The following is a 17,242-nucleotide window of genomic DNA, read 5'->3' on the forward strand; positions in this document are numbered from 1 at the left end:
TAATAAGGGCACAATAGTATTTTTAGATAAGATGGGGACCAAACGCGCAACAAAAATAAACAATATGAACCATTTAAGTTTAAAAAAATAACTTAGAGATCAAAACCACAAATTCTCCCAAACTACAGGGACCATTCATGTAATTTAATTTTTACTTTTCGTTTTGTTCATATTTAGGTAACTATTTTTTTTACACATCTAGGTAACAAACTTGCTGAGAGCGTTCACATTTAGGATTTAACCTGTTATAGCAGGTCATAATGGTCATATGTGAACACTCCCAAAAAGTTTATTACCTACATATGTACAAAAAAAATAGTTACCAACATACCAAAAAGTTAATTACCTTGATAAATCATATTATATTTATACTTCTCAGTTTAAAAAAGTAATAAATAAATAAATGATAATTATATCGGAATAAAAGACAGCAAAAACTGAATTATATCGCGGTTAAAGTTTGTTTTTATAGGGTTTGAAAATTTTGGCCCCTAAAAACGAAAACCTCATTATTTCTTTCCGAGCAAAGAAAACCCTTTTCCCGCCTACGACTCAAAGGAAAAGCACATCACCCAATCCACCCACTATCTTCTGGCGATTTTTTCACAGATTTCGAATTAGATCCAAGAGGTTCGTTATAATTACCTACTTGATTCACGTAACTAATTACCTGTAGCAATTTGTGTATTTCAAATTAAGCTTCGATGCTATATGAAGCTAGCTACTTTGCTGGATTACGGTAACTTGATCCTGTTTAATTCAATTTTGTTGACTAATAATATATTTTTCTCTGCTATTTAGTAGGCGGAGAAAAGTTTGAGTAGATGATGAGGAAGACGACGTTCAAGGGAGCGAATGTGTTCATGTCTAGGAATTTAGTGCCGCCTGAGATATTCGCTTCGCTTCACGACGTTTTGAAAGATAATGGAGCTGAGATCTTCCTGTGTTGTGATCCTTCCCGGAATGGACCTGATGATTACCACATTATCTCCTCTCGAGATCATGTATATGCATGTTGTATTAGTACTGGTAGATATTGGCTGTTTATTTGTAAGAATTTGAAGTTTACCAATTGATTCCAATGATTTTTGCAGGAAAAGTTCAATGATCTGCGCCAGAAAGGTTGTAATTTGATTGGTATGGCTGTGAGCTTACCCTTCCAGGTTCCTTGATCTTTATTTGTTTGTTCAGACCTTTCACTGTCACTTTGTTTAGGTTTTAAATTTATATTAAGAATCAACAGTAAATTTCATTATGCATGTTATCTTATTCTGAACTACTTGAATTTTTGTATCCTTAGTTGATATATACTGCAACTACTTAGAAGGCACATAATTTGGGTTGGCAACGGTTGATTAGATTTTTGTAAGTTTTGATAACTAAGAGTTATTATGGCAAAGGCAAACTATATATAAGAGTATATCCATCTCCTCGGATATATAAAGTATTCACTTAAAATCATTCTGATGAACTAACAGTTTCTAGACTGTTTTTCTTGAAATGGATAGCTGGGGTAAAAATACATACATCATTTCACCTGTGTTTTAAATTACATGACTATTAATATGAACTGATCAGTACAATACCTTTTAAAGAGTCCACAGGTGATACCCCTACATCCTTGTAGTACTTAATCTTTAAGAAACTGATGCATTTGAAAATTAAAAGTAATCTTTTTCCTGGGATTTTTGTTCTTCAGCTGGAAAACCTTGGCATTATAAGTAATACCTAAATATAGATTCTTGTCAGTCAGTTTACAATGAGTTAAAATTTTTAAGCGTGATACCATTACCCTACCAGGAGGTGCATATGACATGTCAAAGAAGTTGTTTGGTAAGAAGATTGGTGTGTTACAATGAGCTACTTGTACCTTTTCCAGGTCCTCAATGTATTTTTTCGTGTGCAAAAGAGAATAGAGTGCTGCCAAAACAAGGATTCACATGCTGCCTTGCAATGGATGGAGTCAATATACTGACATCTGGCTTTGAAAAGGAGGGAAAGGTTCTTTTCCTGTGGTTATTACTTATCTTTAATAGTATTGTTGTGAATATAATGTATTCCCTTTCTTTTTAGTAATATCTGACCTTCTTCCTTAATCGGATGAGTTTTTTATGATGGGCCCAATACAAAGGATAAATTTACAAATGTGAAGATAAAATTTTTCTGTCTTTATCTAAGATATATGTTCTTTTTATTCATAACGTTTCAGGTTGTAGTATTTAAGGGGATGTTTGATGTTTCATCTCTAGTTTCTTGACTCGTCTTATTTTTAAAAATTTATATGTAAATATATCTTTAGACAACTTTGTTTCTTACCCAGCTAACTGCATTTTCTAAAAATGTGTTGTAGGATGAGCTTGACAAGTTAGTGACTGCTATGGGAGGTTTGTTGCAAACTAAAGCATCAATGGACATTAACTTTGTCATTGTGAAGAACGTACTAGCTGCAAAATATAAGGTTTGCTTCTGTTCTATTTTCACATGGGTAATAACTTATGTATTTTCTTTCTTGTTTTATCATATTTTCAAGTTTGAATATTATTGTTAATTTCATCACGTCTTGATCAATACTTTTAGACTCTCAACCAACCATTATTTTGAAGCTTGTTGAGTCATCTAATTTGCTTTTCTTTACATGTTTTGCAGTGGGCTTTGAACACTTTGAAGAAACCAATTGTCTCCGAGAGTTGGCTGCACCAGTGCTGGAAAGAGCACCGTGTTGTTCCTCATGACTCATACAGAGTTCTTCCATTTTCCGGGTTGACAATTAGTGTCACCCAAGTGCCTTTAGGTTGACTATCATGAAAATCAAAATATGTTAACTGTGAATTTCTTAACATTTTATGGTCCTCTCATGTGTGGCTAACATGTTTGTTTCTCACAGATGCACGTAAGGAGATAGAAAAGCTTGTCATACAGAATGGGGGCAAATATTCTGCTGAACTCACAAAAAAGAGTACTCATCTAGTGTGTGATATATCCTTAATCATTTTGTGAACCATGTTTAATCATACTTAAGTGGATTGTTCCCAATACATCTTGTAAATTGTCTTGAAAACTAGTGTCTCCTTAACCACTAACCCACGCTCCTGAAGGTGACAAATACAAGGTTGCAAAAAGATGGGGTCACATTCGCATTGTTACCAGAACATGGTTTGATCAGTCTGTTGCTAGAAGAGGTAATACTTAAACTTGGATTGAGTTAATGGGCTTCATGGGTTAAGCACTTAATCTGGAAAGCTATACATGGTTGTTTCTTTTTTACTTAATTTGGACAGAATAACTTAGTGGGTAAAGCCAAAAAAAAACCTGGCTTAATGTATTAAGACACCAACCTCTTTATCTATTTGTGCTTCTTCTTCTTTTTTCTCCAAACTGCTCACATAAAAATTGATTAGTAGTGTGATTTTTTTCGAAATGTAAGGATAAAATGACCATTTAATCCCCATACAGATGCTTTATTCAGTCTAGAAAAGAAACAGATCTTATGTATACCCTTTTCTTCAGTTTGTAGGCTTCTGACTATGAATTATCTTTTGTGATGAATAGCATGTTTGAATGAGGATTCATATCCAGTCCAGAGAAGTCCTGGCACATCTATGAATAGTCAGAGGACTTCCTTAAAGATGCAACACAGCCAAGAGAAAGTTATCAGAAACTCACAGGGTGCTCCAATTTCCATAACCCATCAAGAGATTTCATGTGATGGGATGGCAGATGCTGACCTGGAAGCAACTCTCTCACAGAATATGGCATCTACTTGCTCAGATATTCCTGGTATAATTAGTGAGGAGAAGACAACTCCTACCATACAGCCTAAAACTTGTATGGACATTGATGGTTGTGTTGCTGAAGATTCTCAATCTGAAGGCAACGACTTATACTTTTTGAATTGCAAAATTCATCTTGTTGGTTTTGATGCTCCTGAAATGCGTCGATTGGTGAACATGGTTAGAAGAGGAAGTGGTTCTCGTTATATGTCTCTTAATGATCAGTTAACACACATTGTTGTTGGAACTCCCTCAGAAACGCAAGTATCTTTTTCATGCCAATCACTTGTCTTATATTTTATTAATTTGTTTATGTGCCACTCATTTTCTATGAACAATTCAGTGAGAAGAAAGAGGTAAGGAGCCTTTCTGCTATGGGTGTCATCAATGTGGTAAAAACAGTATGGCTTGAAGATTGTGAACGTGAAAAGAAAGAACTTCCTGTCCTTCGGAGACACGTTGCTTATGATTTGCTCCTCCCAAAAGGTGCGGTATTCATTTCATAATACTTAAGGGGCTCTTATGTTCCTTAAATTTGCCTATATACTAAATAGCCATGTGCATTTATATCATATTCTCACCATTACAACCATGGCAGTGTCACAAATTTTGACTAAACCTTGAAAACTCCATCTCAATTGGTGTATCTTGTTCACTAACGCCTTTCCTGATTTGTAGATTCCATGCCCTTTAATAAGGGATTTGTGAGTGCCATTCCTGGTCTGAAACAAGGAAACACCTCCACCGTTCAACCACCTTTGCAAAATGATCAGTCTCAAAGTCAAAGGTATACAAAGTTACCATGAATATATTTATACACACATGAAAGCTCTCTCAAGAAGCTTTGGGTTATGAGTTTAACCAACATATGTTTTCTAAATATTAGCAGTTTGGATAAGGGTCAACAGAAAGTGCAGCATGGCATCAACAATGAAAAGCAGAACAATAAGTCAAGTGTATTTAGAGGGCGATCATTTCGCTTTTCCAGTACCTTCCCTGATGTTCAAGTAAGCTTGCCTTTCTTTAAATTATAAATTTGATTCACTTGCTTTATGTTATTTGAATCTTTTACCTGTATGAATGTTTTTTTTTCGATGTATTAATGATTGTTGATTTGTTTAGAGAGGTGAAATAGTTGACTGGATTCATGAAGGGGGTGGGAAGTTGGTGGATGCTTTGACAGAGAAGAATGTTAATTACACTGTTGAAGCCCATGGTGTTCTATGCAGTCGAACCCAGTTTAATGGTGTTACTAATGTATCTTCTCACTGGATTCGCTCATGTCTACAGGTATTTGAATCCATCTATTAAATGTAGCCACTAGTATTTTCTATTACGCCAATAGAATATGTCTATTTGCTACATTTGCTATCTAGCTTAGTTGTTAGGGTTTCTCTAATATCATTAATGCATTCTTTCCTCTTTTTGTGTGGGTTTAGCTTCTATATATGAACTTTCAGTTGACATATGTTGTTTTATGCTGCATACAGATACTTGCATTTATCTCTCTTTTTATGCATTTCAATTGATAAAAAAGCTAATAAAAGTTGAACATTTGTGGTAAAGGATGGATGCTTACTTGATGTTAGCAGTCACATTCTCTTCTCTCCACTACAATGCAAAATTCCTTTACCCGGATTTACTGGGCTTCAATTCTGTGTATCCCAATACGAGGATAAGGATAAAGAGCTATTGAGAAATGTGTGCCATGTTCTTGGAGGAAAATTGGTCAAACGGCTTACTAAAAAGGTCAACTATTTAATATGTAAATTCACTGAAGGTCCAAAGTTTGAGGCTGCCCGTGAATGGGGAATACATACAGTTACAATCGAGTGGCTTTGGGAGTCCGTTAACCAGGTTGGCCCATTTTTCTATTGTGTTAAATGCAAGAAATAGAAACATACTTCCATTTTTTTGGTGTACTATAGCATAATACTTTATTTTCTTTTTATTACAAAATCATACTTTCATTTTTTTATTAAAGCAATGTACTTCAAAAAAAACTACCAAATTACATCATTGCACTTTTCATTTTATTTTTTCTTGTTAAGACATTGAACCAATCATAGCAGTGAAAAATGGTTTGTATTTGGATAAGGTTGGTGTAATTCAGTTGATTTTTCCACATATCAAGTATCAACCATGTTGTTTTGTAATAAGAAGACATGAAGTGGGATGCTATAATAAAAAACAAATAAATGAAAGTATTGGTATTTAACCCTTGTATACATGTTTGTTAATTGTTAATGAAAAAAATGTTTTTGATACTTGTGTCAGAACAAAGTTGTTGATTGGAGTGGATTTTTGCCAAAAGAAGCTACAGCGAGTGAACGTGAGGCTGGAATGTGCACCATGAGCCAGTATCCAACTCAGGCAGCTCGAATGGTTTCTACAGCTGGTGCATCTCAATCTCAATCTCAGGATCTGAAAACCATTGATGGTCATGGTCAAAGTCAACTTGATGATAACAGAAGAGGAAGCATAAGGAAGGAGGTGAAATCTAAATCTAAGGTTATGGGGAGTAAAAGATCAAAGCTCTCTACTGAAAGTGGTACAGAATCTTCTGGATTAAATGTCCTAGATTCTGTCTGCAGGATTATCTCTACTACTCAAAATAAGGCCACTGAAATTGACTTGGGAGGGGGAGGTGGAGGCGGAGTTTTTAAATCAGTCCCTGATGTTGCTGCTGCTATTGAGGATTTGTTGGAGCAGACAAGTAAGGTAAAAAAAAAAAAAAAAAAAAAAATTCCAATTCCCTCTTAGTGTTTTGTCTGTTGTGAGAATTGGATTGTTAATATTTAACCTTCCTGTGTTTTAGATTCACGATCACATGTCACCTGAGAGAACACCTGATAAAAATGCATCCGAGGTATCTCTTTCTTTGATGCTCTGATCATTTCTTCTTTTTTGAATTTTTATCATCTGTATTGGATGGGATTAATCCTTCTTATTGTTGGAATGAATTCAGCAGGTGTTCACATCTGATCTTCATTCTCAGGAGGATTCCCATTCTGCATTTGGGATATCTAAGCACTGGACACGGAGGTGACTCGCATCTTATCTTGCTTTCTCTATTCATTTCCTCTGCCTTTCATTTCTCTTCTTTAGGGTTCCTAAAAACAAAAAACTCATGCTTTGGTTTTCTGTTTTTTATAAAAAAAATGAAATTTTAGGGTTGGTAAGAAAGACCAGGAAAAAAAAAACTACCTAACTGAAAAACCCATATTTACATCTTTTGATGCATAAATTTAAGTTCAAATTGCAGGAAACAGCAATGTATTTTACTCTTGGCCTCTTGCTACCAATATAGCCAATGCAATTTTTTTTTCATATAATAGCAACATACTATTATGCTAATAACATCAATACACCTGTAATACTTTAGAAGCAATATGTTATATGTGAGTACATTGCCTATTTTGGTAAAAAGCGTAATGAATGCTGAAATATCCTAAAATCTACATTTTATTGATCGCTTCCATTTTAAACAAATAAAATTGCAACACCTACTAGAGAATAGTTGTAGATGAAATAGTTTAGACAGAAGCAAAGAAATATGTTTTATATATATATATATATATATATATACACACACACACACACACACACACACACACATGACAATACATGCCTCTTGCTTATACATGTTTCTTGACTGCTATGTATATTGAATAGTTCCAGGTCTTCTAATGAAAAGGAGGACATTACCAACCCCCGTGGTGTAGGAGAACATACAGGGGGCATTTATGGAAATTTCAGCGAAACACAAACAGAATCCCAGGTTTCTACTATCTATATTTTCTTGCATTTGCAGAAAGCTTCAATTGTTTATGCATCCAACAAACATTAAGTTTACATACACTCTTAAATCATAATGAATTAATGATAATGGCAGGTTGTGGGTTATGAAGAAGATTTATCCGGAAGGCAGATGATCATAGACAGAGTTCGCACACGAAGTGGCCTCACCCCCAACCCCATCACTTTCCGTTGACCAAGATAAGGCTAAATTGGTAAAATCACCCAACAAAATGACTGGCGCCGTTGGAAAATTTATAAAAATAAATAACCAAGTCTATTATTGGACAAGTAGTTAACTTACAGGTTCAAGATTAGCGCGCCAAAAGTAATGCCTTTTTACCCTATTTGTATCAGTTTTTCTCTTTCTCATTATGGATTGGAGGGAATATATTGCGTGTGTATAGTGGTAAATCACTAAATTGTCAATTTTATAATTTTCATCTTGTTTTAGTTGAATTAACAGTTGTACGTGGCCAATTGGGGCAAAGAACACCATCTCAAATGTTATTATGATTTAGACAACCGGAGATGGAGACTTGAGACCGCTTCCAATGTATATGTAATATGCGTGCCAAGCACTAACGAAACTAATGGACCTTCAACTTCACTTTTTACCACGTAAAAGTATAAAGTATATGGGGACCACTACACAACTCTCTTTCATCCATGATTAAACATGTATATTACCATATTATTGCTCTTTCAAAATCACCTTTCGTAATACAACAATATAAAAAGTTTTCTTCACCATGTTCATGACAAGTATTTGCTTTTGAGAGAAAAAACGGCAACATTTGCTTTTTAGGATAAAGATTAAGAAAGGGATGAAAAGAAATTTTTTGATAGTACCATGGCAAGTAGGGCTAAGCAAAACTAAAACCAAAACCGAACCCAAATGTAACATCCCAAAAATGTCAATAATTTTTTTTCATATTAAAGCGTTGAGTCATACAACCAATTGTCTCCAAAACCAAACAGAGTAAAATGTATTTTCAAACATTAGAATATATCAAAAGTAATCAATGCGAAAAAAAAAACCATAAAGGGATGCGGTGCAGTCAAGTTGGATCATTTCCTTTGAAACTGGAAGTACCTGAAAATGTTTAAACCATAAAAAATGTTTTTTTTTTTTCATTACCAAATTCATAAGAAATATTTGCATAGATGTAGCGGGTAAACTGGCAATAAGTTGTGTCGTAACTTTTTTTCACAAAACATAGTGAGTTTCTAAAATACCACATACCATACATCAGATAATGAATGTTATGGGTCAACCATGAGCTAATCGTTGTCTTTCCTTGCCACACCAGGAGCCAAATCCTGGTTTTATGTACAAGTACCAAAAGTCATATCTTGGTCTTCCATGTAAGTATCACAAAGACAACTAGCAACATACATATAATTGTCGGGGCTAGACCCTTGTCTTGCAAACAATTGCCATGAGCCACCACCTGATCTTTCATACATATGTCAAGGGACACTAATCGATCTTCCATGTAAGTATTACTAAGACAAACAGTATAATGAAAAGACTCATCTAACTCACGAAATCGACTAAATCACAACTCAATGCCCCACAACAGATGCTACCGCACTCCTATCAAAACATACAAAGTCCAACCTTAGCCTACACACTAAATCGAACAAATCTTGACAAAAAGTCAACTCATGTAACAAGTCAATGGTTAAAGTCAAAGTCAACAACCAACAATGAGCCTCAAGTCGTGTGAACACACTCAATCCTATTTCAACTCGCCACGCTCCAACTCGATTATGGACAACCCACTCAACAAGCCTCACGACGTGAACCTTCCTTGGTCACGTCGTGAGAACAATTGGACGAAATAATCGCGGAAACTTCAACCGTCACGTCGTGACATCCTCAATGTCACATCGTAACTACATTCTGAGGCAACAACCTAATGGTTTGAGTCCTTAATCCCATTAAGTCTTTAAACCCCGCTTTCCAAAAAATTTTAAGGGAATCCAAATGTTCATAAAAATGACAAATTTATGGACATGCATGCTCCATGCATGTCCTCTATCCAATTTAGATCAAAACTCAAAAGCCAAGAAAATAACCCAAAACCCATGCAAGGGTCCAATACACAACTAAATTCCCAATCTGAACCATATAACACTCAAATGGCTTCGAGGATCTATAAAGTTGCCAACTTTATGGAATCTTATCACTTCAACTTGGGGCAAGGACTTAGATCTAGCAACCTAAAAGCATAACGTTTGAATCTTGGACACTTACAAAGGTCTAGAATGTGTACAAGAGAACTGTGATGAGGTTTCCTTGCTAGATCAATACACTAGAACACCTTTTTCTTCTTCTTCTTCTTCTTTTAGCTACCAAAAGCACCAAAATGAGCCAAGAACCACCAAATGGGATTAGGGTTAGGGTTTGGTTTGAGAGAGATGGAGGCGCATAATGAACCCTAACATAGAGTTACTGGGGTTTAAGTACGAAGAAAACCCTAAAAGATCATGGGCTTGGGTTGCAACCTTCCTCACGACATGACCATACACATGTCACGTCATGACAAGCTTCCCTAAAACATGCTTCGCCTTTGACTTGTCATGTCGTGACCACCCTTTGGGCACCTCGTAACACCAAGTTTTCCCAAAAAACTATGCTTTGACTCCTTAATGCCCTAATCGATCCATTCCGAAAAATAAGTGTTACACCGAACCATCAATTTTGAGTTTAGATTTTTGAAAACTGAAAATATATTTAGGTTTGGTTTACACATTAAAAACAACCCACTAAAACTCAATCAACCCAATGGTTTTAAAACTGTACAGAAACTGACCCAACCACATATGTTTAATCCTAATGCCTATCAACAAGTTTAATTTTTATTCTTTTTTAGTTTCTTTAACTAGGTGGTTTTTAATCCTTCTTGGTTTCTTTAAATTGGTTTGTTGATTTTAGTGTTTTTGCTTGGTATTAAATTTGACTAAATTTTTGTTATTTTATTTAGAACTATTGCAAATAGGTTAAAAGCCAAAACCCATCAACCCATGGGTTGAACCCCGAAAAACTGAAAAGTCGACCCACCAAACCGAAAAATAGACTCATCCAAAAACCAAACCCAAAAGGATTCAAAACCCAAAAATCGAACTTATCGGTTTGGGTGCGGTTTTACACCAAAATGACTCATGATCAATCCTAATGACAAGAGTAAAAGTTACATGATGACTATTTTTGTATTTTTTTAAGGGTTAAAATATTTTTATATAAGATGTATTTTTCAGATGTATTTTGGTTGTAAGGGATAATACAATGTATAGTGTATGAATAATGTTAATGCAATTAAAGACGCTATTTATACATCCTTGTTTGCAATTAGCCATAAAAATAATTGTTCCCTAATTGCTATCGTTTTATTAAGATTTTCCAAAAACAACTACTCATTTGGTTTCCTTGATTTCTTAAGTAACATGTTAAAGAGTTTGGGGGAGTTAGATACTATCGAACTTCTTATTAAAAATGCCTACAACGGCTCTCTCTCTCTCTCTCTCTCTCTCTTTAGAATTCTCTCCTGTATACTCATCTTCTTCCTTAATGGATGGTTCATCGACATCCTCCAACATAAAGACATGTGTTCAAAAGAACAAAATCACACAAGGGTTGAAGTGTGGCTATGGTGTTAAAGCCAACTTATCAACTTTATGGGTTGTCCATAACTCTCGACGGAAGTTAAAAAGATGCATGATTATAAGGTATTTTATAGCATAAAGATGGTATTTTGGTTGGAATTAGGGGTGCAAACGAGCCAAGCTACTCGTGAGCTACTCGAGATCGATTCTAAGCAAGCCCAAGCCGAGTTTGAGCTTAATATTAGGCTTGTTTACTAAACGAGCTCGAGCTTGAGCCTCTGTTACTTGGCTCGATTAGGCTCGCAAGCCTAAACGAGCCTACATATATAATAAAAAAATTATTTTTATTTTTATATATTAAAATAAATAACAATTTTATAAATATCATTTTAGGAAATTAAAGTATACCATAGACGAGTCGAACCCAAACCGAGCCTGAGCCCGTAAAATTATTAACGAGCTGATCTCGAGCTTCGTACCACTAGGCTCGAAACGAGCCGGGCTCGAAACGAGCCGAGCTCGACCTTGAGCCTATAAATATATGAATGAGCCTAGCCCGAGCTCGGCTCGGCTCGTTTGCAACCCTAGTTAGAATTTAACTTGAGCTTGTCACATTCTTTTGTAGGATCCAACAAAATGTTGTGATTACTTCTCGTGGCTTGAAAAATCATTTTTAAATCAAGACTACAATGATATGATGTTTGACATGCATAAGTCCTTGAAGAGTGATGCATTTGTTTATGCCTAAATTCAAATTGAGAAACGAGATAAGATGATGTTTTTGATTGATGAAGTTGGTATTGTTGATAATTGTGCTAATTAGAGTCATTATAGTGGGTGGGTAGTAATATTGACCAAAGTACCTCTCTTATTTTCATTACGATAGGTCTAGGTTGGTTAGGTATATGAGTTTGATCTTTTCGTTAATGTTAGTTTGATGTATGTTGTTTTAGTTAGTTTATGTTTTTTGGGTAGTAATGTTGGTTACCAAGGGACATGTACGATGATGGTATTGTAACGATTATGTGAAATTATAATGACAATATTTTACTAAAAGCAATTATGTTGTATAATTTGGGAAAAGGTTACATGTGATTGCATATTACGCTTCCAATAATTGTTTAGACATGAACGATTGCCTTGATGTTAGTGTTGGAGATAGTGTTCAAGGTCATTAACTATTGGTAATATTCTTAAATAATAATAGAGTCCTTTTGGATTACCTTCATGACAAAGATAGCAATAAGGAGATGGAGAATAATAAGTTGTTAATTTGTTATGAATTAACAAATTAATTATAAATTATTTGGTAACTAATTAAATAGGTGGAATATAAATTAATTCATTGAGATTAATTAGAATATTGTAGAATCCTCTTGGAAGAGGAGCTGGATGAAAATTAAGTGTATATCCTAGTATATGATAGGTTTGGATAATGATAAGGATTGTCCTTGACATGTTATCAACTTAAGAATTCAAGTTGTTGCCTATAAATAGGATGTTAGGGATAAACCCTACAACATTTTTCTCTCATAATTTCGTTCTCCCCTCTCTCCATATTCTCCTAGTTCAAAATTTATATCCTCTCTCTAAGGATATAGAAAATTTGAAATCTGCTTCATAGGGTTTTCTTATTTGCTTCTTGGAGTCTTGGGTCTAACTACATTAAAGAGATTCTAGATTAGGTCATTCATCTATTACAAGATTTATCAAGAAAAATATCAAGAGGTTAGTGTTCTTATCTTTCTTTAGTTGAATTTGAAAGTAGATTGTTATAATTAGTAAAACCTAGATCCTAAGGTACATGTACACATATGGATTAATTTGTTTATTTCACTGTGCTAATCTAGTGTGTATAGATGTATTAAAAACCCAATAATAGTATCAGAGACTTTAGGTTTTAATTATGAGCAATGCTTAAAAAATCAAAATTTAGAAAATGATAATCGCAAGCGCGATGCATCCTCGTGATTTTCAGTTTTCAGATTTTTTGGTATATTTCGAATTCAAGGATAATGTCTCTTGTTTTAAATGTTATTCAAATAAGATTTTAAATCTGAATATTTAATTAATTAAAATTTTAATATTGTTTAAATTGGAATTTAAATATGAATATTATTTAAATAGAGAATTAAATTTGAATATTTAAAAAGGAAAAGATGAAATTTAAAATGTTTAAATTTGCCTACATATTATAATAAGATTGTTATATTTATAAGAAATTATTATAAACATATGTCCTCATATGTTTAGCAGAAACATTATCAGTCAAGCTAAGAGTAGGTTGACCCAATGTAATGTTTAAGGAGGATTCTTCGACTCCTAGTGATGTTGGTTTTTAAAAGCCCTTAGGTTTACAGCCTCCGCCGCCTATTTGCATTTTGAGATTGGAGTTAGCGAAAGGGTTTAATAGGATAAGTGTTTGCAAGTTAAAAGTATTAATTGAAATATTAAAACAAAATTTCCATTTTATTAATATAGAAAAACATGAGTCTTAAGCCCATGCAAACACATATTTTTTTGTTATGTTATGTTGATGGAGCATGTGTGGTTAATTGACATATCAAAGCGAGAATATAATGTGAGAAATGATGTGTAACGTCCCATTTTCAAACCTAATTTTTCTTTCTCAAAAAAGAGTATACTATCAAAATTCGTTCCTAAATATAATAAAAAAAAAATCCATTTGTCTAACATTGTAAAAATATATTTTCTAATGATAACATAAAAACCCATTCGTTCAATCACTGTAACACATAGTTTTCCAAATTTGAATAGTATTATAAAATCAACGTAAACCTAATTTATAAATCAACAATGATGCACATGTGTTAAAGTCAAGTTAGCCCTTCATTCTGTCAGCATAACTACCTGAAAAACATTTGAATCCATAATTGTAAACATAAATATTAGTTTGCAACTCTAAATCAGCCCTTATAGTCAAATCGTTGTCTATTTGTTGATCAATACCCCCAATGCTCTTATAGAGACTTGTTTCTTTTCACAAATATTCTTATTTATATTTATCTACAATGGGAGAAATTCAAGTTAGTTGATTTAAGTCCTTATTAGAACATCCAATATGAAATATTAAGGTTGTGACCCAACACAGTATTTTATAACTAGGAAGAGGGATGCCGTAATCCAAGCTATAAAATATTTGAAGGTAGGCGAATGACGATTCACCAATTTCCACTAAGAAAACGAAATAATTTAGTAGGTTTTAATTGAGTTTGAAACTCCTAGATCTTTTGAGATTCATTGAACTTTTCAATGACATGTTTCAATCTCGATTGTGCCTTCTCAAGTTTTGTGACTGGGATGCCGAGGATCACAAAACAAGGTGTGAATAACCACGCAAATATACTTGGTACTCTTAATTTTTATCACTTAATCGATGTGTCGGTTAACCACACGCGCTCCACCGATCTATGATAAACCTTAAGCCACCTTTTGCCAACCTTGTTAAAATCAAGTTAATGTGTCGGTTAACCACACACTCTACTAACGACTTAAGCAAAGTGAAAAGTGTAATTTCATGGGTTAACACCAAATTCACATTTTCCTAAAAGTAACTAAGATTGAGAATCTATAAAAGGTTTAGTTACTTTATATTTATCATTATACTTATAATAAAGGGGGAATTAGAGTCCTGTTAAACTCGTTCGACTAACGACCCTCCACCAGTCAAGGAAGCGGTAGGTGAGAGTGAACACCCATTAAATTGCCATTTTTGTAGGCAGTAACCTTATACCCCCTTTATGGACCGACTTCATGAATGAGGCCTACTAACGGTAAGACTAACTTGATATATATATATATATATATATATATATATATATATATATATATATATATATATATATAAACTTATAATACTATAAAGTATAAGGGTTGAATTTTAACTTTTAAAACTCTAGGGTTTGAAATTAAAGTGTGTGTGAGACTTTACAAATTCCAAAACTCGAGGAAAAGTTTTGAAAAATTCAAAAAACCTTTGGATTTTCATAACTTATGACTTTAATTAGGGTTTTAAAAACTTTAATGAAAAAACTTTTGAACATCCATAACTTGAGGACAAGTTATGGAGTCCATAAAACTATTTATGAGAAAAAGACTTTTCAATTATGTAACCTATGGCTTTTTGATGGATCTTTAAAAGAAATGATTTTTGGTGATCCATAACTTGAGGACAAATTATGGACTCCATTAAATCACATTTAGATCAAGAATTAACTAACAACAATTTGCAAATAATTCGTATGATCTACCATAACTCATAAGTGTATGGACAATCATATCAACAATTTCAAGAATTACATAAACACACATAAACTTAATTTTGATAATAACCTTGAAATTGGTTTACCATAATCATTACCACATCAAAAACATGTTTTATAAATCCAAAACAGTTTAAGGTAATAATTCTAGACCAATTCCAGCCTTAAAACTCGAAGATATGTTGTCAGGGGGTCCAACTCGTCGAGTACATGAACCAACTCGACGAGTTGGATGAATTACACATGGATTCATCGAGTCTCTTAATGGAATTGGTGAGCCAACTGACCATACAACATATAAACTTCGATTTTCAGCCCATGTCAGCAAGTATAATTGAAAACAAGCCCATGCTTTGATACCATTGATGGGTTTTGAGCTTTCTAACACTCCTATGGTGTACATGCAACCATATAAACCTTGGATCTATGTTTTCTCTATTATATATGCAAATATTTAACATTCTAAGGTTTTAATCCTAACTAGCATAATATAAAGTAACTATACTACAAAGTCTAGTTAGATGACATACCTTTTGATGGATCTTGAAGTCTTGAACCTTTAAGAGCTTAGTGCCCAAGTGTTGCACCTCAAATAGAATTACATAACACCAAAAACAACTTGGAATAACTTGAGATTAAGGATACTTAGGTCCACACTTGAAATTGACCCACTATTGTTTTCTCACACAATATTGTCATTTCATGAACCATAGACCTCTTTATATAGTGTGGAGGATTAATGTTACATTCATGTAAACCCTAATACCCATGATCTTTCATTTCCATAGGATCCATGGGTTAAAAACTCCATGGACTATCCATTCAAGCTTAGCCCAACCAAAATGAACTTGGCCCACCATATATATATATATATATATATATATATATATATATATATATATATATATATATATATATATATATATATATATAAGAGTCAATATTTAATTAGTTGCCTTTTGATCACTAAATTAATTTCAAATTAATTATAAATCAATACTAATTAAATAATATGATTTCATATTAATATTTTAGAACTTATAATATATTAATATAAATCACTAGTATCATTTTTCTCATTTCGTCTATCCAACTGTTCCGATGCCATGCAACCCAAATGGACCATACTACTATCTGGTCGAATACATACCAATAATGGTTATAAGCTTAAACATCTAATCCAGCGTGTGGAATAAATTAGTGACATTTTCTACTATTATATTTTGTAAAATGACTATATCTAGTCTAAACATTTGATTCAATAACTATATCTAGTCTAAAAACCAAAGTGAGTGGAGTTTTCCATCGATTTTCTCATGCCTTTATTTTGTAGTTAGTGACATTTTCTACTATTATATTTTGTAAAATGACAACTTTCCATATCTAAACTTTATAAAACATCATTTTTACTTATTTAACTTTAAAATTTATAAAAGATCACTTTCACCACTCTATTTCCACCCTCTAATTTTTAAAATGTCATTTTATACTTTCATCTTTGAACTTTCTAAAATACCATTTTTATCCCATCAATCTATAAACTTTGGTGTTTACCTTCATAGTATAAATTAATATACATAATTTGATTCTCCTATAGTTACCACCTATCGATTTTGTAAAATGTCACTTTGACTCGTCAATTTTAAACTTTATAAAATTGGTTAAGAAAAAAAAAAACTAATTTGTTACGTGTTTGTTTTATGTATGTTTCGATATAAATTCGAGGTGATTAACTTCTCGATGTAAATTTGAAACTTTTGTTCGTTAATTTTTAAAAAA

At 33.3% G+C, this 17,242-nt stretch overlaps 1 protein-coding gene across 1 annotated transcript; it reads left to right on the forward strand.

Moving 5' to 3' along the window:
- Positions 1 to 498: 498 nt before the first annotated feature.
- On the forward strand, positions 499 to 8,031 carry LOC145002109 (uncharacterized). The gene is made up of 19 exons (XM_078961405.1): positions 499 to 630; positions 802 to 1,004; positions 1,095 to 1,137; positions 1,880 to 2,001; positions 2,351 to 2,458; positions 2,647 to 2,791; positions 2,885 to 2,976; positions 3,086 to 3,179; positions 3,550 to 4,030; positions 4,114 to 4,256; positions 4,449 to 4,557; positions 4,657 to 4,777; positions 4,893 to 5,060; positions 5,337 to 5,627; positions 6,048 to 6,491; positions 6,589 to 6,639; positions 6,739 to 6,815; positions 7,446 to 7,551; positions 7,666 to 8,031. Exons 2-19 carry the CDS (start codon positions 825 to 827, stop codon positions 7,762 to 7,764), a joined length of 2,874 nt encoding a protein of 957 aa, XP_078817531.1. The 5' UTR covers positions 499 to 630; positions 802 to 824; the 3' UTR covers positions 7,765 to 8,031.
- Positions 8,032 to 17,242: the final 9,211 nt, after the last annotated feature.

Source organism: Lactuca saligna, chromosome 1 (genome assembly GCF_052625555.1).
Source record: "Lactuca saligna cultivar CGN05327 chromosome 1, ASM5262555v1, whole genome shotgun sequence".
Lineage (NCBI taxonomy): Eukaryota > Viridiplantae > Streptophyta > Magnoliopsida > Asterales > Asteraceae > Lactuca > Lactuca saligna.

Bases quoted from the DNA above. Each gene is read 5' to 3' on its own strand.
- LOC145002109 (XM_078961405.1), top strand. From the start codon at position 825: ATGATGAGGAAGACGACGTTCAAGGGAGCGAATGTGTTCATGTCTAGG. The intron at 2,459-2,646 runs GTTTGCTTCTGT...CATGTTTTGCAG, and splicing joins TACTAGCTGCAAAATATAAG to TGGGCTTTGAACACTTTGAA. The intron at 5,628-6,047 runs GTTGGCCCATTT...TACTTGTGTCAG, and splicing joins TTTGGGAGTCCGTTAACCAG to AACAAAGTTGTTGATTGGAG.